Below are 24,609 nucleotides of genomic sequence, written 5' to 3' on the forward strand. Positions count from 1 at the left end.
TTCCAATCAAACTTTATTTATGGACACAAATTCAGATCTTGTACAGTTTTCATATGTGATGGCATACGATTCTTTTGATTTTTTTTTCAACCACTTAAAAATGTAAAATCGATTCTTAGCTCATGGGCTATCCAAGTATTGTTGGCCTTTGGGCTGCAGTTTGCTGACCGTTCCCCAGCTTTGAGCCTACTAAGTGCTGTATCACCAGTGTTCGAACAGTTTATGACACATGCTAGGCACTCAGTAAGCATTTGTTGAATAAAGTCACCCATGAATCCATGTACTCCAACCCTAAGTGGCTGAAAGCCTAGAGACTAGCTTTGCCTATCAGTTGTTGATGCTCAGAATCTTTGGAAACAATTTGCGAGGGTCTGAAAAGCTTTAATTTAACCTTGGTGACACAGCTCATACTTAGCATTATTGAACTTGCACTTGGATCTTTTGACTCCAGGAGCCTTTTAAACTATGAGGTTGCCAGTATAATTCAACAGGAAATGCTGAGTAGCTGCCTGGTTGGACACCAAGATCTGAATTTCGTCCCAGTATGGACAGCGCTCTGGAATTGTTCATTAGTGTCCAAGATGAGGATAATTGGTTTGGGTGAAATTGGATCGACAGTGGAGGGTTACTTATGCTCAGTGTTCTGAAATAGTGAATCTTATCTAGCCGATCCTAAGGGGATCCTCCTCTCCCCCACTGCCTCCTACTAATCATGTTTTTAATAGTGGGCAAAGCTGTGGATAAGCTTATTACTGTTTCCTCACCATTAAATCTTCTGTTGGCTTTAGTATTTCAAAGCATCCTCTTGCTGGAAGACTTTAGGGCTCAGACAAGCCTGGAGCAAAGTAGTTTGGGGCCTGAGCTGAGCAAAGAAAAACGATTGTCAAAACGCCGTCTCACCTAAGGAGAATTGGAACTGTGATCAGTGCATTTCATTACGGCAATAGGTCTTACCCACATATGGGGAGTTTAGGTTAGCATCCTCCTAATAACTAGCAGGGCCTCAGGCACCAACCCCTGGCTTTCCCTTTTCATCTGGAAGGAGGAAACCGTCCAGCTCAAAGACTTAAATTTGTTATTTTTCCCCAGATACTGAAGAACAAATGCCCATCAGAGACCTGACACCAAGTTCTGAGCACCCCACTTTGACAACCCAGGAACTTCACGGGCAAGGGGATGAAATGCTTTGCAGCTAATCGATACCCTCAGGTCTTTTAACCTTATTTTAAAACTCTGCAGACACTGTCAATGAGGTTAACTTCGTTCAGGGCCGAGATCCAAATGGAATTGGCTTTTTTACATAATGCTGAGTGAGGAAATCCATCAGGTTTTGCCTGTTCCATCCCTCAAGTCAAGTTTGATGCATTGAAGTCCCTTGCTTCCTTGGTCTGCAATTTAATTACCTGGAACTTATCTCCTTTTATAAACTGTTACACACTCAGCCCAAAATGTTTGCCACTTTTCAAGGTTTTCATTTAAAAAAAAGTTACCCAGGGTGAAAAGGAGGCATCCCATCTATATTCATGCCCAGCCTTGTCGTAATTTTCAGTCTAGTGAGAATGAAGAATGACTTGATAATCCCAACCAAGGAGCTGTCCTCCTAGGTATCAGTCTGGGTCTGAGCCTGCCTCTCTTGACCACATCCTAACGTTTACTGGCAACTCTGCCAAGGCAGTGAGAGCTGCTAAATATCATTCAGGTAAAACAATCAAGAAAGAGCTATTTACTCTGCCACATTACAGATGGCATTTCATTTATCTCACAGGTAGAAACCACCCTGATCTCTGAAATTTACCCAGAAAAAGTACATTGGAAGGTCAAAAGGGAAACCATGAGCGTATTTCTAAAGTGTCCTTGTGAAGGTGTTAAAAATGATAGTGATTATCCCTGCTATTGTTACAGAGGATTGACCTTAGGTCAGATTCTATGCCTATTCTATTCCTTAGGTCAGTGTTCTATGCCTACTGCTCCTACCCACCCCCAAGCCTCCCCAGCCCTGGCCACCCACGTGATGCTATGATTGTCCCCTTCCCCATCACGTCTCTTTCTGAGCTGAATTTGCAGACTTGTATCCACTCTGGTTTTCTTCTCCAAGGCTACAGTCCTATAAGGATCTCCACCAAGTTTATGTCTGAGTTTTGATAATAACCCATGCAGCACTGTAGTTGGAGACACGAGGCCTTGACCATCAGCATCCCAAGTAACCATGATACAAAAGGAAGATGGAATCCTCCCTTCTATGGCTCCTTATGTAACGGTTGGAGATTACCACAGAGGCACAGAAAAAGTCTAATCAGCTGTTAGAGCCTTAATTACATTCCTCTTGGTCGAAATCCCCAAATTACCTAATTGTCACTCAGTTCACATTTGAGCGGTTGATTTTTTTCTCCCCCTGATCTATTATTATTCTAATCGCCTTTTGGATGTGGGGTGTTGGTAGCAGTGTAAGGGCTGACTACAGTTCTGCTGTTAGAGCCTTTCCCATGGAGGAGTCCAGGGTCCTTAGAAGAATTAGCTATTAGGTAAACTGAGGAAGGAAAACTGCCATACATGAAAGAGACCTGTGAGACCACCACCTCTGGCTGTTCTCTCTCCTTCTCAGGAGTCCCAGCTGCCCAGGATATGGCTCTTTTCTGTCTTTCCGATTGATCCATGGAATATTCCCTCAACAGAGCAAACTGCTCCTGTCTGTCCTCGTATTTACTGAAGCAAATATGATGGCAGCCTTGGGAACAAGACAGGCAGTGACAATGGCCCCAGGCTCTCAAGTCACAGTCACTGTTTGATCTTGGGCAAGCCACAAGCCACGTAAGCTCCCCATTTCTCAACTGGTCAGTTGAGGGTGATGATGGGCTCTTCCTTACAGGGCTGTCAGAGTGAGATGAAAAAAGGCATCAAGAAATGCAGTTCTTGTAGTTATTAATTATTTAATAATCATCACTGCTGCCCAGGGAAGGCCGACAGATACATCCCAAGAGCATGTGCAAAAAGTTAATTAGTAATTATAAGCTAGCTCTGTTTTATGTTTTGCTGAATTTTCAAGTTTCTAATGTTGTATCATTCCGATGTAGAGCCAAAGAAGACAAAGAAAATGCGATTAACTGTTGAGCTAATTATCAGGTCACATCACTTCTAAGAGCACACACAAAAAAGTAAACCAAAGAAATAGAACTTCTATCCCTCTCTCGGGACCTGGGAACACAGGGACTCTGGAGGATGAGGTATTTTAAGTGAACTGCTGAAGAAAATGGTGGCCCATCATTCCAGAGACTTTCATTTTTAAATTTGTGGTCGAACAAGCTTGGAGCTCTTCTTCCGTTGGCTGAACCTCAAGAGAAGAATGAAAGCAAATATGCAGGTTGTTTATGGAAATAGCAGCGATCAAAACTCATCTCCATGAATTACCAGATCAGTGCTGGATTCTAAGACAGTTGATGCTGCTATCCATAAAGATATTAGATTATCTCGAGAGCAGTTATTATGGGAGGAAAAAAAAAAGCAACTGCTCTAATGTGAGCTGTGTAACAATTAGGCAATTCTGAAATTTCAACTGAGAGGAATTTAATTAAGGCTCTAATAGCTGATTAAACTTATTTTAGATCTGCTGGCAATTGCCACTGGTTACATAAGTAACCCGAGAAGAAAGATTTCCGTCTTTTACTTTCCCCGGATTTAATCCTGCTGGTGGCCAGAGGTATGATCCTTTTGGTGCTTCCCAAAATATGATCCTCAGACCACCTAAAGCAGAACGCCCTAGGATCCTGGTTGAAAAGTCAGACTCTCAGGCCTCATCCCAGACCTACTGATGCAGGCACTCTAAAGATCTAGGTCTGCATTCTGAATCAGCCCCCCAGGAAAGGGTCTTATTCACACCAAAGTTTCATGATACCACCACCTTGGATAATGGCATTTAAACCCAGGCATTCAAAAGAAGGGGACACTACCAAAAAAAACGAGACATTGTACCTCATTACTGAAAAGCAGCTCTTGGTTTGACTCTGCCAGTTGGCCCCATCTGAGGCCCTGTGGCATCAAAGACAAAATGGTTTGGCCCCACTGCTCTTCAGTGGTTTCTTTGCAGAAGCTTGTTCACATACACCATGCAGGAGAAAGCGGATTCCGGTGTGACTTCTGGTTTCAGAAGACCCTAGCCACCTTGGATGAACTTTAGGTCGGATCTTGGTTTAAAACAAAAATCTTTGGGCTCAACTGCAAAGTGCTCCAGGTAGAGTGCATTTCAGTTCCCTATTAGGCCATGGTTGGGACTCCGGCATCCTTGTTGTGATTTCCAGATCAATCAAATTCAGATCTGCTTTTGGTTTCAAGGAACAACCCAAGACATAGAATTACTCGTGTGTAAAGCTGCCACCAGCTTGCTTTTGCATTAGATTTGCATGCTGAGGCAAGAAGTGATGCTAATCGATGATGCTGTTTATGCTAAATATGGACATTAAATCATTTTAGATTCCCTTCACGACCATTCATCTCATGTCCTTTGAAAGACTTTATATTTCAGGTAGAGAGAAATTGGCCTCTTGTTTGCTTTGTTTTTCTCCTTAAATTCATCTTCCTGAAGAGTTAATTACTCATATTTTCTCCAGCTTGGGAGTAAATCACTGCTTATTATCTGGAGTGAAATGCGTTCCGATGTTTCGCACACGCCAAGTGTTTGTTTTAAAGCCTGTTTGTCCCTTGGTTATGAAATGAGCTAAGCGGGGCCAGTCAACCTGGAGCCTAGATAGTGTGAACTCTGCTTCCATTGTCGGTTTTAATAAATTTCCTCTCTGATTTTTAATTTAGCAATCCCTATTGTCTTGTCTCCAAGGAGAGGAGCTGAGTAAACAGGCTACTCTACTCTCCTCTTTTACCTTTGAATTCTGAGTAAAAATGGAGGGTGTGCGGCAGTCTGAATCAGGTTCAATTCAGCAAATATTTATCAAGCTGACTGGTGGGTGAGCACTGTGGTGCAGCTTGATGTGGCTGACATGGTTGCGCAAGACTGGCCAGGTCAACCCTTTAACAGAACTACCACGCAAGACAAACTGGGCCTTCATTTCCCCATACCCACACAGTCATACAGTCAGTCTCTGAGTTCTGGTGATTGGGCCACTTGGAGAGCTCAAGTTCATGCCAGCCTCATCCTGGTGGTCCTGCATCCTGCTCATCCAAATTAATGCAGCCGCCTCCTAGCCCTATCTCCCCATGTCCAAAATCTTTTAGCCACAAACCCTTTCTCTGCACTGCATTGAGAAGAAGCATTCTGATCCATCAGACCGGTTTTATCCCTCCCTGATAAAAAGTATCCTAAGGCTAAATAAAGATGGAACCCCTTAACAAGCCACACGTGGGCTCTGGTTCATTGTTGGAAGTCACTTCCTGTTAGAAGTATCTCTTGGTCCCCTTCCAGAGCAGGAAACTCTCTCATCCTGTGCTCACTCCCTGCGCGGCCATTATCTCTCTCTATTGCTGTTGAGCTTTGACTTCTCTTCTCCAACCAGAGTGGAAATGCTGAAGACAGGGGCCAGGCCTGCACTGTTCATGATTGTAGTAGCCCTGGGGCCTCCTACAGTGCCTGCAATGGTGTCAAGCACCAGATGCACATATCGAGCCATAAATGAACACATGAGAGAATTCAAGGGCAAGAGAGGGTGTTCTGGAGCCCAGAAAATGCAAAATTGCATTCCAGCTGGAGAATCAGGCTTCATGTAAGAAGTGGTATATGAGCTGGATCTGGAAAGCACGGGTAGGACTTCAGTTTGTGGAGGTGACAAGGAGAAGGAAATAGTGCTGGCAAAGGCAAGGAAGTGGGTGTCAGCCTGGGTGTGTCTGGTGAGAAGCAGAAAGCGTATGCACTGTTGTGGCTTAGTATTGTGGATGTGTAGACATGTGAGTGTGTGTGCAATGTCTGTGTAGCTGTGTAGTTGTGCATGTGTGGGTGGATGTGAGTGCATCTATGGCCGTATGGCAAGTTTGGGCAGGTATGAGTATGTGTCTGTATAGATGTGGGTTTGCCTTTGGGTTTATGTATAGATGTTTTGGTATAATGATATGTATATCTGTACATGTGCACATAGATGAGTATGTGTAGGTGTGAGTATATGTGCATTCGGATGCCTACATGTGTGAGAGTGTGCATAGGGCGTCTGAGAGAGAGGAAAAGTGAGAGCAAGCAGAGAGCAGAGAAGGTGGTGAGATCCGTTGGTTAGTCCATTCATCTTAAGGGGAGTCTGCATTTGATTCTGTGGACTCTATGAGTCATAGAAAGATTTGAGGGAGGGTAGAGGCATGATTTTGGTGTTTTGATGTGATTTTAGGGGGTGGCTCAGGAGACCAGTTACGAGGAGATTTTAATTGTCTCTTGCAAGCATTTCATGAACAGATCAAATAAAAATCAAACACAGCTCTTTGAGAGGAGAGCCACAAACACCTATTAACCTAATTTCTTCCAGCCCCGTACGGCCTCTGTGACATCTCTCTGAATCTACCCAGCCATGAAGGGGTGAACATTAACTTATGACAATTTCTGGACATGAAATTATCTCTGCTCTAAGAAAATAGTGGCTGAACATTTTGATAACTAATCACTGCCCTTTCAGAAAACATTTTCCAAGAGCTGAAGAGCAATTAGCTTTCTAAAGGCACTGTATTTAAATTTTATTAATAAAAATGGATAAAAAAATCATTGCAAAGTTAATTTCCCCCTTTTATAGTTCTTTTTAACAGAATCGCTTTTCTCCATCAGAGGTCAATTATTTTTCTTTGTCCTCAAGACTTCAGTATATTTGCCGAAAATGCTCAAAGGTTTATCACCAAAATCCAGTTTATTTTGAAGGTAAAGATTTTTTTTCCTCCTCCCACACAGTACATTTGGGTGGGTTTGGGACTGTTCTTAATTATTAAAAAATTCATGATAGAGGTAAAAATCATCTGCTTGCACCTATGTATTCTGTGTAGAGTATTTATAAGAATTAAAATAGTGCTAAGAATAGCACCTAATACATACTAAGTGCCTTGTGAATGTCAGCTTTTATTTTTGTAAGAGCTCAAGCAATGCCATTCAGATTTTATTGCTGTCTCCTGTTGCTTAGCTCTGCAGCCTTTCTCTGATAGGTTCTTCCATCATGACCACCCTATGTTAATCATCCCAAAAGTCCCAGGACAAACTCCCATTGGCTCAGCCTAGGTCACATGCACATTCCTGAGCCGAAATTACTATGGCTCAGAGGCCAAATGCACAGATGTGCCATGTAAGGGCCACGTGCCTGTTCTCAAAATTAGAGTCAGGGATCTCAACGAAGGAAAGCCAACATGCTGCCACCTAAAAACACGGGAAACTGACAATGGGCATGCACGAAGCAGAAGGTTGTTACAGAACCCTAGGGCGAAATGTGGAGAAGATGGTGACATGTTGCTAAAATCCCTGCTGTGGGGGAGGAAAAAAACTAACTCAGGTTAGTATCCAGGAATGCCTTTATGAAAAAAAGAAAGTAGAAATGTTTTTATGGAGTTAGAACATGAAATGATATGAACTCCCCTTTACTTATTTAGTTTTTTAGATTTGTTTATTTTTTGAGAAAGAGAGAGAGAAAGGCAGAGGCAGACTCCAGCTCATGACCCTGAGACCATGACCTGAGCTGAAGCCAAGAGTCCACTGATTGACTGAATGTACCACCCAGGCACCCCAATATGAACTCCCCTTTAAAAGCTTTTTTTTTTTTTTTTTTTTTTTTTTTTTGGTCATTGATTTAAGCCACGACAAAAGACATACAGCACCTTCCCCTGGGCTGGCCATTTCTCCTTGTGTCTTACATAGAGTAACCGAGTTAGTCCTCTCAGCAAAAACATGAGTTATACTACTATCATCATTGTATTTTTCAGATGATGCTATTGAAGCAGAAAGACAGCAAGCAATACACCTGACCCTTGAACAGAGGGGTTAGGGGCGCCTACCCTACCCCCTACGCCATGCAGTTGAAAATCCAAGTATAACTTTTGATTCCCCCAAAAACTTCACAACTAATGGCCTGTTGACTGAAACCATTACTGATGATATAAACAGCTGATTAACATGTATTTTGCATGTCCTATTTATTACGTACTGCATTCTTACAATAAAATAAGCTTGAGAAAAGAAAATGTTATGGAGAAAATCACAAGCAGGAGGAAATACACTTATGGTACCATGCTGTCTTGATCAAAGACCAGCTGCATATAACACAGCTCAAAACCATGTTGTTCAAGGGTCAACTGTATGTCCAGGTGGCACAGCTGGGATCTGAAGCCAGGACACCTGGTTCCACAGTTCACACTTGTGGCAACTCTCCTACTCTTGTCTCTCTGAGAGTATATGTGCTATTTTTAAAAATTCTCTCTTTCGAATTCAGAAAAAAAATTAACCTTTGTATTTTGAATAGTTTTTGATTTACAGAGAGATTGAGAAAGCAATACAATGAGTTCTCACATGCCTCACATTACTCTGATTACTAACATCTGACACTAATATGGTGTGTGTCCCAATTCATGAGCCAGTATTGATTCGTTATTGTTGACTAACGCCTATGTTTCATTCAGATTTCACTGGTTTCTATCTACTGTCTTTTTTCTGTGCCATCCTACTGTCTCATCTAGGACACCCCGCTACATTCAATCACAAGGTCTCCTTACACTCCTCATGGCTGTGACAGTTTCCCAGCCATTCCTTGTATTCTGATGACCTTCACAGTTTTGAGGAGTTTTGGTCAGCTCTTTTCAAAGATGCCCCAAAGTTGGGAAATTTCCAATATTTTTCTTAACGATCAGAGTGAGGTTATGTGCTTTTGGAGGAAGACCACACATACTATCAAAATGACCTATCCCTGTTGGAATTGACCTTAACCATCTGGCTGATTGTCAGGTTTCTGCATTATCCAAGTTTTCTCCTCTCCCTGCCCTCCCCCTTTTGCCCTAGCAAAACCTTCTCATTGCATTTCCTCACTTATTTAAAAGTGAGTCCTGGGTTCAGATCCTGATTCTCCCACCCATGCTGCAGGGACTAAACGAGTTGCTTAAACCCCATGCCTCAGTCCCCTCATCCATAAAATGAAGTGATAATAGTATAATATCTTATTCACCAGTCTATTTTTTAGAATTACATGAATTAATATTTAAAATTCCCAGAATAGTGGAAACAGAAATACTTATTTTTTTAGAATATTTATTTATTTATTTTAGTGAGAAAGAGCATGAGCAGGAGGGGCAAAGGGAGAGGGAGAGAGAAAATCTTAAGCAGACTCTATGCTGAGCACTGAGCCTGATACAGGACTCAGTCTCATGACCCTGAGATCATGATCTGATCTGAAGTCAAGAGTTGGACACTCGGGATCCCTGAGTAGCTCAGCAGTTTAGCACCTGCCTTCAGCCCGGGGCATGATCCTGGAGTCCCAGGATTGAGTCCCACATCGGGCTCCCTGCATGGAGCCTGCTTCTCTCTCTGCCTGTGTTTCTGCCTCTCTCTCTCTCTCTCTCTCTTTCTGTCTTTCATGGATAAATAAATAAAATCTTAAAAAAAAAAAGAGTCAGACACTCAACTGACTGACTGACTGCATCACCCAGGTGCCCTCAGAAAGACTTAATTTAGGATCTTATGTAATTCTTATGCCAAATCTATAAGGTAGACACTATTATTTACCTTTAAGATATGAAGAAACCAAATTTCATAGAGGAAGGTAGAGATGAAGCAGTGCTTATTCTTTTTTAAAGATTTTATTTATTTGAGAGAGAGAGACAGAGACAGACAGCAAGCATACAAGCAGGCAGAGGGAGAAGCAAACTCCCTGCTGAGTGGGGAGCCCCATTTGGGGCTCGATCCCAGGACCCCGGGATCCTGACCTAAGCCAAAGGCAAACGCTTAACTGACTGAGCCACCCAGGCATCCCTAGCAGTGCTCATCTTTACTGACCAAGTTTAAATTCCTGCTTTGACCTTTACATTGTGACCTAAGCAAGATACTTCATCTTTTTGAGCCTCACTTTACCACCAAGCAATAAGTGTAGTCGTCGTTCACCACCTCCTAGAGTTGCTTTGAGATTTGAGTCAGATAATACATGATAAACTCTCAGCGCTGAGCCTGGAAACACATAGTAAAGCACCTGATAAATGTTAACGACTGACTTGATCCTTATTGTCTGACTTGCCCCAGCTAGGACTTGGCCAAGTCAGGATTTGAACCCACACTCCTCTGTGCAGAATGAGTAAGAGTCAGCTTTGAGAGAAGCTTCACGTCTGAGCAGTACCAGCTCCTGTGCAGGAGAGAACTCCCAACTAGGAAGGCTCTAGTGACCTCATTCTTTCTTCTTGGTCTTCCAGCTTGGTTCTCAGAACTATCATGTCTTCTTCAGAGTGAGGCATGTCATTTCCCCGGCCTCTGGTGGCACGTGGCCACTCTCCAGAATTAAACATCAAGTTGTGAGCCACGCTATCATCATTGACCCCTTCCTAATGATCTAGTCATTGCCCTGATCCCAGTAAGGAGCAAGCTGAGAGGGCAACTTTTCCTGCACTTGGCACAGAACCTTGGGTCCCAAAAACTATAGAGATCATCAGTCTACCCTTAGCCCCCATCTCTCTGTTACAGGAGAGGAGACCAAGACCCAGTGAGATTAAAGGTCAAAGGCATGTTGTCATGGGAATTCAGTGAGTGCTTCTGATGCAGAGGTTTCCCGATTTCCCAAAGAGAGGCTTAAAAGATGTTGAATCGATGATAATAGTGCCACATATGGAGAACTTGCTGTGCGCCAGGAACTGTGTATTCAGAGACATTTGCCATCATTGTGTCACTTAAAACCCTCACAATGACAAAATTGAAATATTGTCATTTGGTGGTTGGGGAAACTGAAGTTCGGAAAGATCATGTGACTCACACATGGTCACATAGCTAAGGGCCGTGGTGGGATTTGAACCTGTCTGACTCTTCTGAAGATCATGGTATTAATGATTCTGAACACTTTCCCTCTGTTCCATGTGAGGGAGAGAAGGGAAGGGTCCCGTAGGGATGAGGCTGATCCCTGGGACGTCGATGGATCCGTAGGTGCCTGTATCCAACACACACACACAGGTACACCTTCCTGTCCTAGTCTTGTGGACTAGGCAAGGCCTCCTGGGACTTCATTTTCCCTTTGAGCTTCAGAAATAGGACCGTGTGTTCAACAGAGACTGTATCACTTCATTTGCTCTGATGCATTGAAAACTTACCCTGGGGGAAAGAAAAAAAAGAAAACTTACCCTGGGAGGAAATGTGGTGCAGCTTGGGAATGCACAGCTCCTCCTGGTCAGGCAGTAACTGCTGATCTAAAGTTACAGGCTCTGCCCCATGGGGCATGCACGATTCTGGAGGGGTTTGGGAGCCAGGAGAAGGTTCAGTTTAGAGCATAGCAGGACAGTCACTATCAGCTCAAAGATGAGAGCAGGGAGAGAGATTGATTACTACTGTCCTCAGAGGGTACAGGGTTCTTCTGTCTTGGACATGACTTTTAGAGAAAGGCATGTGGAGCATTCATATTCTGTATCCATTTAGTGCCTGTGGACACTGAGGCAAGTCCAGATGGTGTGACTGAAGTTTCTTCTCAATTCAGAGTTTATTCCATTGAAGCTTGCCATCCTCCTGAACACCTCAGTGCGGCCGGAGCCCCTATTAAATCGGCATTGGCATGATGGTCTCGGCTCTGTCTGGAAAATGTATACACAGGCTGTTGGGCAGCCACTCTCAATGGCTCTGCGTCCGGGGGACTGAAGTCAAAGTGAAGCATGAGTGAGGGAGAGAATGCAGGTTCGGTATTTCAATATTTTTCTCAGAGTGCAAGATCCCGTAGCTGAGGCCAGTATGGACAGGCTGATCGAGTCTACTAGTATCTTCTGACTCATAGACGTTTTTAAAAATTCAGGTCGAATGTTCCTTCATTCCATCGACAGCTGTCCCTGTCCCATTAAGTCTCTTCTTGTGCAGGGCCCTGAGTTAGAAGCTGTGGACCTCAGAGAAACCAATCACTGCCTGTGTGGAATCCCTCCTAGGCTGGGGAAGTGTAATCTAATCAGAGAAAGACATAGCTTGTTGGGGTATAATATTATTAAGCAAATAGAGATTAGATATTTAAATCGATTTAAGGATTTATGAATGAAATGTTACCCTGTCTGGGAGTTCCTTCAGTATGATACCGGAGAAGTGGGTGGCAGTATAAACGAAATGAGATTGGTCATGAGTTAGTAATTATTGCAGCTAGATAATGGGAACATGGAGATTCATTATACTCTCCCGCTTTCGTATGAGTTTAAAATTTTCCATCATGAAAAAGAAGACAGAGATGAACTGAGGGGGACATAAGACTCCGGGCAGGTTACATATGGACGCATATCCCTGGTGGCTTCCATCCAGCTTTCCCACCCTGGCTAACAGACTAGATACACTAGTAGGGTAAATCTTAGCTTTTTTTTTTTATTTAATTTTATTTATTTATTTATTTTTATAAATTTATTTTTTATTGGTGTTCAATTTGCCAACATATAGAATAACACCTAGTGCTCATCTTACAAGGACCTGCAAGGCTTTGCATCATCCGACCCCTTCCTTCACTCATCTGTTCTCTTAGACCCATTTTTTTTTTCTTTCTTCCACCCAGGTTGTATGGTGTGTCTTTGTGCAATTATCTGACTCAGGCCTGTTTTCCCAATTAGCATAGACATTCCGTGCAAAGTAAAAACTTCATTGCGTGTTCCATGGTCTCCTTGGTGTCTCATGTGCTGCTTGACACCTAGTAGCCACTCCACAAATCCTTATGGATTGAATGGATCCCTCTTAATCCTGTCTACAAGCACTGGGTTGACTCAGTTATAGTCCCTTGTGAACGTGCACATAGAAGGGGAAAGTCTCCTCCTACCCTTATGTGGGGGTATATAGAATCCTGGAGCGGGGATTTGGGGACTTGGGGAGCCTATATGGACAGCCTGTTGGACTCAGAGGAGGTGATGGGACCTCTCGAGATGCAGCGCAGCCCTGACACAGAGGCTTTGGCTCTGTTCAACTTTTTCCACTCATAGCTTGCTTCCAGCCTCCTTGGCTGACTGGTGGGTGCTTACTTAGCCAGGAGAAGGGAGAGAATAACTTAGGGGAGATTTGGGGAGTCACTGAACTCCAGGAACTCATAAACCTTCATGGCCTCTCTCCCAGGAGCCAGTCGGCCTTGGGCGGGAACCTTTGCCTGACTCCACAGGTGAGGGTACAGTGACGCCCTCAATGACATCATCAAAGGCTAAATGGTCTTTGCCTTAATTTCCATTTCTTGGGACTTTCAGGGCTGTCTCTGCAGGGGAGCAAGGGTCTCTGAGCCATAACATGGTTACCACGGGTCACTTAATAGAAGCACCTTTGGATTCACACAGCCCTGTGGTGTGGCCCTGGTCCCAACTGCTTCCCAGCTTCAGTTCTCTGAACTGCAAAGTTGGAATAACAGCCCTTACCCTGGGGATCTGTAGGGCTCAGAGTAGCTGGCGATATCGATACATTTCCTGACTACAAAGGAGAGCTCAAAAGTGACACTGTCATAATTATAGCGCCAAAGAGCTGGGGTGGACAGGTGCAAAGTTCTCTATTACTAGGGAAGGCAGGTATGCCCTTAGAGGTCAGTTGATATTTGAGCAAAGTCTTAAATGCAAACCACAGCGATAATAAAATGATGGCAGTTACCGTGTATGTTACGGGCTCAACGCTTCCTGGACATTTTGGCTCACCCGAACGAAGCTCCTTACAGTCCTTAAGGGCACATCCTGTTGCATTTTGCAGGTAGAGAACGTGAAGTTCAGAGAGGTCAAGTGACTTTGCCAAGGCAGGGATTATTCAGTTTTATCCATCATCGGTCTCAGCTCCCTACGAGGACCTGCAAGGCTTTGCATCATCTGACCCCTTCCTTCACACTCAACACGAACTTACCAAACACACATAGTTGGTGTTCAGTAAATCCGCGTTGAGTGACTAATGAATCTGATGGGCTCCACATTCTCTCCAGCCTGCGTTACACATCCCAGCTCGGGGAGATGAACGTGTCTGTTTGACCAAATCATTCTATTGCCTTTCCTGTCTTAAAAGGGAGGGTATCAGCGATGCCGGACAGTTTTGTAATCGGCCACGTGGAATGTTTCAGTAAGAGCAGCAAACATTTTCCAGGTCCAAATGACAAGGCAATCTGAGGGAGCATCTCCTCCCACCCCATCACCCCTTCGGGTGCCCGGCGTGTCTGAATTCTCTTTACGGGCCTGAAATTCATTTCTGGCGACACTCACATTACAGGAAGGGAGGTCAGTGAGTCACGTCAACACAGACAAGCCCGGACTTGGCACTTAGCTTTTCAGACGAGGTGTTTCCTTGAGGTTGGTATTACAAATAAAGCGCTGACCTGTGGTGTCAAGCAATTGCGCCTGGGAGCGGGAGGAAGGAGGAAGCGCAATGCTAGGAGCAGCTTTCCCTCCCCGGTGTGTATATGAATAGTGCCAATAAGCTGTCAAATAAAATCAAGGTTCAAAACATACAGCCTTCAATCTGATTTCACTAACATGCCGACTGCTGCTCAGAGGGAACAGATCGATCCTATTTTGACAGGACTTGGTGCAGTGCTGAGCGCTGGAAGTCTCCGCTCCGGGCCAGATTAATAACAGCTCACGTTACTTTGCAACTTAAATAGAACCATATCTGAGCTCGATGTGACACTCCTGATTTCCTCTCCTGTGCGTCCTCCTTGTGTCGACTCTCCCGTCAATCCTCCTGCCTTTTTTTTTTTTTTTTGGCTCTTCCATATCATCTTCTTCTTCCTCTTCCTCTTCGCTTTAGCATCTTTAAAAATATCTCCTCCCCATCTCCCTCCTGTACCTAAGAGTATGGAGTCCCTGCTACGTGCCGGGCACTGGGCTGCGTGCTGTTCACAGATCATCGTATTTGATCGCCACAAGGTCCTTATAAAGCAGGTGGAGGTGTGCTGTTTACAGAGGAGGAAACAGACGTTCACAGTGGTTCAGAGCTTCCCCGGGTTTGTGTAGCTAGAAAGTGGCAGAGGGTGGCGATCCCAGGCAAGACTTCTCTGATTAGGAAAGCCCCTGCTGCTCTCATGACATCAGGGGTCCCCGACTTCTGGCAGGACATGAGGGTCGCCTGAGGAAGCTCTACTCCTCTCCATGCATGGGCGCCACCACCGTATTCATTAGCCTGGGGGAGGCCAGGGCATGGAGACTGCCCAATATTCTGCTTTCCCTTTATCCTTATGTTTCTTAGCATATAAACAGAAGCATATGTTGAAGTAGGTCGCAGCAAAGCCCTGAGGATCAGGAGGGGTTCTCGTTCCTCTTATGGGGAAGGACTCACCTTTCTAGAAGTTGGCGCTGCCAGAAAGCACAGATGTGCCTTTGTCTTTCTGATGCAGGTGGGCAAGTGGGAGAACCAGAGCCTGAGCCTGAGGCATGCCGTGTGGCCGAGGTACAAATCCTTCTCAGACTGTGAGCCAGACGACAACCATCTGAGCATCGTCACCCTAGAGGAAGCCCCCTTTGTCATCGTGGAAGACATAGACCCGCTGACCGAGACATGTGTGAGGAACACCGTGCCATGTCGGAAGTTCGTCAAGATCAAGTGAGTCTGGGGAGGCCATTGGGTGAACGCACCCAATCCTTTACAAATAGCCGGTGTCATCGACAATGGTGGTGTCCATAATACCATAATAAAATGTCATATAAAATAGACCATTATAATACTGTATGATGATCTATGATATTAGGGGTGTTTTAAAGACTGAAATAAATAACTGGAATTGCGCCAGGTGGCTTACTTTCATTTAATTCCAGCAACAGCAATAGGAGGTAAGTGGTTTTAGGTATTTAAACTGAGTTATGGGGAGATTCAGAAAAATGCTCAAAGCCATTCAATGAGTGAACGGATGAGCTAGGACTCAGACGCTGCTCCGTCCAACTCCATATTCTTAACCACTGTGCTGACTCAAACTTCCCCTTCGGTCTCACCTTAAATTATTATTACTTTTTTTATTTTTCTGGCTGGTTCGTCCTCCAACCCTGCACATCCATCTACTCCCTTCCATCTTTTTTTTTTTTTTTAATATATATCCCAGATACAAACTCTTCAAAAACTTTGAAAACTTCTCTCCAGCTGGGGGTCATTGTACACCTTCCATATGACTTTCTGATGTGATCAGTGTAGACCTGCCCTTCTGGTGGTTTCCTAGCTCACCGACAGTAAGCCAGTATCACATCTGTGCCGTTTCCTCTTTTATTAACAATCGAAGGAAGAACTGACAGTTTTTGTGAGAGCTTCTGGTGAAGTTTGTCCTTAACCTGTCAGCCTTTTAGGGAAGCATAAAGCTTCATGACCAAGTCCATGACCCCGAGTCTAGTCTTTCTAGTGCAAACACAAATAAAGACACATCCTTGTGGGGATTTTGCCAAAGGAAAAGGCCTACCGTTGGAGTATTTTTGTCCATATTTTCTTTTCTTTTAAAGATTTTATTTATTTATTGTTGAGAAATACAGAGAGAGAGGCAGAGACACAGGCAGAGGGAGAAGCAGTTTCCCTGCAGGAGAGCCTGATGGGAGACTCGATCCCAGGACTTAGAGATCACGACCTGAACCAAAGGAGATGCTCAACCACTGAATCACCCAGGCACCCCTATCCATATTTTTCTGAGCCCTTCCTGTCATCCAGATAATTCTCCCGTGAACTTTAAGTTCCTTCCCAAGTTGAGTTTGTGGTCCCTCATTCCACAGAACCCAGGGTGTGTCTCTGTGCCTTAGTGTGTTCAGGCTACTGTGACAAGTCACCACAGATGACGTGGCTTAAAAAAAAAGAGAGACTTGTTTCTCATAATTCTGAGGGCTGGGAGTCCACCAGCAAGGTGTCTGGTTTACAGACGGCCTTCTTCTCTCAGTATCATCACATGCTGGAGCGGAGACAGAAAGGAAGCAAGCTCTCCTGTCTTGTTCTAAGGGTGCTCCTCCCATTCATGAGGGCTTCACCCTCTGACCTCTGGACCTCCCAAAGGCCCCACCTCCTAACACTATCACACTGGAGTTTAGGGTTTCAACATATGAATTCAAAGGAACCCAAACATTCAGTGCATACCGTTGGATCTCTCTATCACCTGTTTTTATGGCCTATAAAGCCCCACCTCCCCCTGCCCACTGGAGTATGAGCTACCTAAATATTGGAAACATGGCTTACGTGTCTGTATGCTCAGTGACAAGCATGAAATATGACACACCAGTGTTGATAATGCTTAAACAGACAAGTGAATGGCTACTTATCTTCCCACATTCTGAATTCTGATGTAAGTCATTATACGAGATGCAGATCCCCAGAGCTCAGCACTTGGGATAAAGATAATTTTTTAAAAATATGATTGCAAAATGTATTTTGAAGGCACATTTTCGTTTGCAGAAAATTCTTTTTTTTTAATCAATGAGGAGCCTCTTTGGAGTTAATATTCTGAATAGATTAGTCAATAAATAAATATACATTAAGCACAGTGCTGGGAACAGACCATACATCAGTGAACAGAGAAGACCAGGGTCTTGCAGTATGGAGTGTACACAGTTAAGAAGAAAACAAGTCAACCAATAAAAGACCAGGACATCATATCCATGTTATGATAAACCTTGTGAAAGATACAACTAGTGTGATGAGAGAGTAACTTGAAGTATGTGGAGCTTCGTTAGCTCACACCAGTGAGGCGTAAGATGAGGTAGAAAAGGATGATGAACATGTGAAGAACAGAGGGAAGAGCCTTCCGGGTAGAGGGAGCAGCAGGTGCAAAGGCCCTGGGGGAGGAAAGAGATCAGCAGGTGTGGGAAACAAAAGGAAGCCCAGGGCAATGCCAGAGAGTGATGAGCTGGGCAGGAGACAGAAGGGGTAAATGTGGGAAAGTTGTCCAAGGAGATATTGATTGGGGTGGGCGTTCTTCGAGCACAACTTGGTCAGATGAAGAAAGCAGAGAGATTGTCACAAAGCAAAGACTCTTCCCTCTGTAGGGGGACCTCCTTTATGACAGCAGCGCCTTCTTTGTTTCAATAAGGCCAATCGAGTAGAGCCTCTTGGGCTTCACAGCCAGTAATAGGAGCTTTAAATCTTTAACATCAGAAGCCTTGGAGCTGACAACATAGGGCAGTGAGCCCTGAGCCACATTTGTATGGAGAAAATGAACCCCCCAATAAATTACTCTCTTTAAAAGAATTGACTTTTTCTTTACTGGAGACTATAAACAGATTAACAGGTTCAAATGCACATTTTTGGTTGCTGTGGGAGGTGGCGGCTTGCAGCTTCCCTTCCCCACTTGGCGACATGACAAGTTGACTGCACATCTAGGTGTCATTAAAGTCTTTGAAAGCCATAGGCAATCACTGGGACCCATTCATCCCAACATTAACACAGATCAGATCAATTGCATTTCCTACAGGTAATATCTTTGAGGCAGGCTGATTGGCTCTAAGAAGGATTCTGTTAGGTAACATGGTTATATTTTTCTTGGTGATAGTCTCCCAGGGAAAACTCTTTGTCTCTCACTTCTGGTGAATGGTGGGGTCTTTAGGACACACATCAGTCTTCTAAAAACATAGGTAAGAGGAAATGAGCTGAGAAATCAAGCATCTCTCGTCATCTGTTAGTTGGGTGTTAAGGCATGAAGAGAAAATTGAGGAAAAATGATCTGGCTTGATATGTCAGGGGAAATGGCCACACTGTCGATTAATCCCCCAAACTGTCAGATTGTCGGTGAGAAGAGAGGAAATGTATTTCTAAGCATTTATGCGAGACGTGCTTTAGATGCTTTATTTTATTTAATCTCCCCGACTATCCTGCAAGGTAAGCATCAGCCTTCTCAGTTTGCAAGTGAGCAAACTGAGGCTCATTAGTGAAGACACTCATGTGTGTCTTCTTGGTTGTTAGGAGCAGACCTGGGACCTGGTGGCAGTGCTGTCAACCTGCATGGCTGCGATCCTATCCACTGGGCATGCTGGGAAACTGGAGCTGAACTAGATTCCTTATTGGAGTCGTTTCCCCACATTGACTTTTATGGGCCACCTTTACTTTCGGGTGATTGGTGGGAGCAGGGAAAGAATGCATCGAGCGCCATTTCTCAGATGTTTGTATAGTCAAGTGACACCCCCCTTCACATGTACACAAGGGCTGTGATTGGAACCAATGAAAGTTGCCAATTACAAGCTGGTCTGTGTTTTCATAATCTCTCTGAGAAATCTGAGAAATTCATCTGTCGCATTTGCTACATGTCTTCTCATCCCTTGTCCTTAGTGCTTAATTGCATGTCTTATACATAGTGGGTACTCAGTGGTGGCTTGTTGGTTGAAAATGTATTAATGATGGCTGTATCTAGAAATAAACCTGGCATTAGGAGACATGGGGAGATAATCAACTCACTAACTGGCTGAGGTTCTCCATGAGGCCAAAGAATATCACCGTGTGCCTGTGACCCTGGATCTTAAGCCAGGGGCGTTCATAACTCCTATCCAGACTCTCCTAGGAATCCTGACCAGGGGAAGGAAGACCCTGTGATAGAGGAAGGGAGGGAGCAGAGGGAAGAGGTAGAGAAGGAGCATCAATGTGTGGCCCATGGTGGCCAGGAAAAAAGAGAGAGTTGGCTCTTGCATGTTTTTTAATGAGCCACAGATAGGTACCAAGGAGGTCATATTTGGACATGTCATTGGTTTAATGTACTTAGGACACATTTCTATCATGTTTATGGCATTTTGCAACCTGTTTCCGTTCCTCAAAGTCACATTGTCAAATCTACCCCCTTTCATGGGCATAGATAGACATCAATGGTACTTGATGTGTGTGTATATCTAATTATATATGTAGTATATACTCACTGCAGTTAATTTGTGGGGGAAAAACCTAAAAATAGGAAAAAGAGAAAAAGTAATTTCTCACCATTCAAAAATAGCTGTGCTTTGTATTTCATTGTTTTTCCATCCAGATATTTCATAAGCTCATCTGTTTTTATATAGCTAGGACTGTTCTGTATGTAACACTGTGTAACCTACTTTTTTTCCCCTGTGATATGGAAATGGAAGTATTTTCCTATTGTGATGTTGGATTTCCATAAACATCAATGTAGTGCTTAGGTAACCATCTGATGTGTGGGTGTGCCAGCCATGGAATATCCAGAGCACATATCTCATGACATGCATGACTCGGGGAGTTGAGCTAAACCAAATGCCCCAGCGCAAGGTGGACCGGGTGTATTGCCCAGAGAGGTCTTGATCTTCCTCCATGAGTCATCTAAGTAGTAGCTGTTAATTGGGAAGACCCTGTTTCTTTCCTTTTTAAAGGCATTTCTGATTTTTATACGTCCTTTGAATAGGACTTGGCCAGGTAAATAAAGTGAGGTGGCTGGCACAAAGCAAAGTATGTCACCTTGGTAGGTGATGATGGCTTTTAAGACTGCAGTAATAGGGATTTTTCCTGCAAAAGGGCATTGCTATTTCATAGTGTCACTTTGTATACTTCCTGCCATATAGGGAGGGTGGGAAAGTGTTAGGAATGAGCCCGCACTTGACAGATGACTCCATCAAGACACATTAAGTCCATGGAGTCAGGCACCAGGTGGATCCTGGGTCTTCTGATTCTCAGCCACATTTTCCTCAGGAAGGAAAGTGCCTTCCCTAAGTAAGTCACCTTTATTTCTTCTCTTTGGTTGCAAACCTCTATTTGCGGTGATAGGATAAAGCAAAACCCTCCTTCGGTGGAGAATTTCATGTCTTCTGTCCCTTTTCCATTTTCCCGTAAGCTTTTTAATTCTGCTGAGATCCTGTGCCTGAACTCTGGCCTAAAGATGCTGTAGGTGTCATAAACTTAAGAATAAGAGGTGGCAACTCTCAACGGTACAATGGGGGAAACATTATTAACTAAGAGAAATACCTTGAAGTTTATTTCAACAATGGTTAGGAAGCATGGTACACGGTAAAAATAATAATAACTCGGTAAAAGTTAGCCATTGTCATGGCTGCTGTCACAATTAAGAACACTTTCTACTTTTGCCGACGTAAACTACTGCATGTCCTCGAAAAAGCCACCTCCTCATGTTTTCCCGCACGGAAAACAGTGGAAGTGTGTTTGGTAATGACTATGAACAAATCTTGCGGTGCTAATACTCTACAATCTCGGGGTTTTTCCTACAGCAATTCAACCAATGAGGGAATGAACGTTAAAAAATGCTGCAAAGGTTTCTGCATCGATATCCTGAAGAAGCTTTCCCGCACCGTGAAGTTCACCTACGACCTTTATCTGGTGACTAACGGGAAGCATGGCAAGAAAGTCAACAACGTGTGGAACGGGATGATTGGCGAAGTAAGTGGCCTTCCTCCTGCGGGCTCCCATCCGGCCTCTACACCTGCGATGCTTGGGAGTGGTGGGAAGGAAAAATTAAATCCCTGTCCTCCTTTGCCTTGCATACAGGTGGTCTACCAACGGGCGGTCATGGCCGTTGGCTCCCTCACCATCAATGAGGAGCGCTCTGAAGTGGTGGATTTCTCTGTGCCCTTCGTGGAGACAGGGATCAGTGTCATGGTTTCAAGAAGCAACGGCACTGTCTCACCTTCTGCTTTTCTAGGTATGTGAACGTCACGGTCACTACTGTTTTCCTAATAGGGAACTGTAGCAATTGTAGCTATTTGTCTTTGCTCAAAGGATGGAACCAGGTAGGACCTTGGTCAGTTCCATGTAGCGCCATCAGCACACTCCAGAGTGAGTCCTATTTGAATCATTTCAATTCAATCCTCCCCCCACCCCCGCCCCTGCCCCAGCCATTAACATCTTTCATTTCTCTCTGACTTGGAACTATCTGTTGAAAACACAATCACATATTCAGATACTGGTCTTGATTGTGTAGAATGTAGATCAGTGGATATATGTCTCAGAGCCTTGAAAACGTTACAAAATAAATAAACCTGTCTGTCCACAGTTCATTTAAATCAGCCCATAAGCCTTTATCCGGCATCCTCGTTCCCATCCTCCATCCCTCGCTGGCATGACAGCCATTTATTTACTGGATGTGAGGGTGAAATGATGATGACCACGCAGTGATTTATACCAGCACTCCGATAAACAAAATACAAGTAGTCTGAAGAGCATACACTGATTGAAAATTAATGGAATCATACTTTAAATGTGACTATCCTTCAAGCTGTCTGGTTTGTAAGGGATGAAATTCCTTACTCTCAACTATTTCATAAATTTATGTTTTGATATAAAAGATTTCTTTTTTAATTATTTTTATTGGATTTCAATTTGCCAACATACAGCATATCACCCAGTGCTCATCCTGTCAAGTGCCCCCCTCAGTGCCCATCACCCAGTCACCCCAACCCTCCGCCCACCTCCCCTTCCACTACCCCTTGTTCGTTTCCCAGAGTTAGGAGTCTCTCATGTTGTGTCTCCCTCTCTGATATTTCCCACTCATTTTCTTTCCTTTCCCCTTTATTCCATGTCACTATTTTTTATATTCCCCAAATGAATGAGACCACATAATGTTTGTCCTTCTCCGATTGACTTACTTCACTCAGCATAATACCCTCCAGTTCCATCCACGTTGAAGCAAATGGTGGGTATTTGTCATTTCTGATGGCTGAGGAATGTTCCATTGTATACATAAACCACATCTTTTTTATCCATTCATCTTTCAATGGACACCAAGGCTCCTTCCACAGTTTGGCTATTGTGGACATTGCTGCTAGAAACATCGGGGTGCAGGTGTCCCGGCGTTTCACTGCATCTGTATCTTTGTGGTAAATCTCCAGCAGTGCAATTGCTGTGTCGTAGGGCAGGATTTCTTTCTTTCTTTCTTTCTTTCTTTCTTTCTTTCTTTCTTTCTTTCTTTCTTTCTTTCTTTCTCTTTCTTTCTTTCTTTCTCTTTCTTTCTTTTTCTTTCTTTTCTTTCTCTTTCTCTTTCTTTCTTTCTTTCTTTCTTTCTTTTTTCTTTCTTTTTTTAGAGCAAGGTAGAGCTCGACTTTCATCTTGTTTTCTTTTTTTTTAAATTTTTTAAAAAATTTTTATTTATTTATTCATGAGAGTCATAGGGAGAGAGACAGAGACACAGGCAGAAGGAGAAGCCGGCTCCCTGAGGGGAGCCCAATGTGGGACTTAATTCTGGGACTCTGGGATCACATCCTGAGCCAAAGGCATACACTAAACTGCAGAGCCACCCAGGTGTCCCTCTGTCCCTCATCTTGTTTTCTTTAGCGCTGTGTGTATATATGCCTGATGCGGCCTGGTCAGAGAGGCAGAAACTGCATGGGACAAAGGCAAGCATTACTTATTTTTTCTTTAAAGAAAAGTATTGTGTGGGATGTTTGGTTATCAACAGTTTTTGACAGTGACTACCTTGAAGATTGTAGGATTCAAATTTCATTCTCCTTAGCACCCCCGTCATCCGTGGGTTTGTCCCAGATTTGGGAAGGCTAAGGCAAACACTGACCCCAAAAGAAAATTGCATGATACAGGGGAGCCAGATCAAAGTCAGTAAATTTCTTGCATTTTTCCAGACCCACACAGAAGAACCTTTGTCTATTAGAGAGCTAGCACTTTGTGGACACACGCTTCAAGCCCACAGTCTTGTTCTCCTACCATCTTCTTTGGTATGTCACGATGGCTTCCAGGGAAGCTGTCTGTGCTTCATTCATTCTCTTGAGTGAAACGTTGACTAACAGGATTTTGGATACTGCCTCACTCACGGAGACATACGGATTTGCTATTTCCATTTTTGATAATCCATTTAAGCCGTTGAAATCCTTACCGCTCTCCGTGGATTTGATTTTGCACTCCCCGCTTCCATTCTCGTCACCTTTATTGGAATAATGTGGACCTTGACAGATACACACCTCATTATGTTCCCTTTGTGTCTTGGTCTGATATGGATAAGGGACCCCTCTCTCAGTAAAGGAGCCTCACAGCACCATGAAAAATGCAGCTGATAGAGACAACGTGCAGATTCTTAACAATGATTGGGTGGACCCTCGCGCATGAGCCACTCTCCTTGTCGTGGTGTCCCACTCCCTAGCAGACCCTTTAACAGGGCTCTTTGGCCCTGGAGGTTAAAAAAAGTTTAGAGGAAGTGAGTTCATGGAAAGAATGGAAAGAGTTCAGTTTCACTCCTTCCTTCCTTCCTTCCTTCCTTCCTTCCTTCCTTCCTTCCTTCCTTCCACCTTCCTTCCTTCTTCCCTTCCTCATATCTTTTTTTTTGAGAGAGAGAGCGAGTAGCAGGAGGGACAAGGGAGAAGGAGAATCCCAAGCAGGCTCTACGCCCAGCATGGAGCCCATTTTGGGGCTCCATCTTGACTCTGAGATCATGACCTGAGCCAAAATCAAGAGTCAGACGCTCAACCTACTGAACCATTCAGGCGCTCCCAGAGATCTGTTTCTTTTCACAAGTTGTTGACATATCTCCATAGTGAACTAGAGTGAACGTTTTTTCCAATTCAAACAGAGTGAAAAAAAAAATACCATCAACTGGCTTGGCTCATTAAAAAAAACGGGGGGGGGGTCGCTAATATAAAATCTGGCCTCAACCCAGGTTCCCC

General features: G+C 43.9%; 1 protein-coding gene and 1 long non-coding RNA gene across 4 annotated transcripts in view; both read left to right on the forward strand.

Annotated features, from left to right (window-relative positions):
* GRIN2A (glutamate ionotropic receptor NMDA type subunit 2A) overlaps window positions 1–24,609 on the forward strand; it is a 546,872-nt gene that overhangs the window by 451,024 nt on the left and 71,239 nt on the right. For all 3 annotated transcript variants that reach the window (XR_004816765.2, XM_025416531.3, XM_025416530.3), the window contains exons 6-8: window positions 15,438–15,643; window positions 21,214–21,382; window positions 21,491–21,644. Coding sequence is in view for 2 of the 3 variants with exons in the window: in XM_025416531.3 (XP_025272316.3) it covers window positions 15,438–15,643; window positions 21,214–21,382; window positions 21,491–21,644 (529 nt within the window). In the remaining variant the exon portion in view is untranslated. The remainder of the gene's footprint in view (window positions 1–15,437; window positions 15,644–21,213; window positions 21,383–21,490; window positions 21,645–24,609) is intronic.
* Window positions 1,985–8,113, forward strand: LOC112640389 (uncharacterized). Its single transcript, XR_003124013.3, has 3 exons — window positions 1,985–4,225; window positions 6,711–6,832; window positions 7,879–8,113. It is a non-coding gene; the product is annotated as an uncharacterized LOC112640389 (long non-coding RNA).

Source organism: Canis lupus, chromosome 6 (genome assembly GCF_003254725.2).
Source record: "Canis lupus dingo isolate Sandy chromosome 6, ASM325472v2, whole genome shotgun sequence".
Classification (NCBI taxonomy): Eukaryota; Metazoa; Chordata; class Mammalia; order Carnivora; family Canidae; genus Canis; species Canis lupus.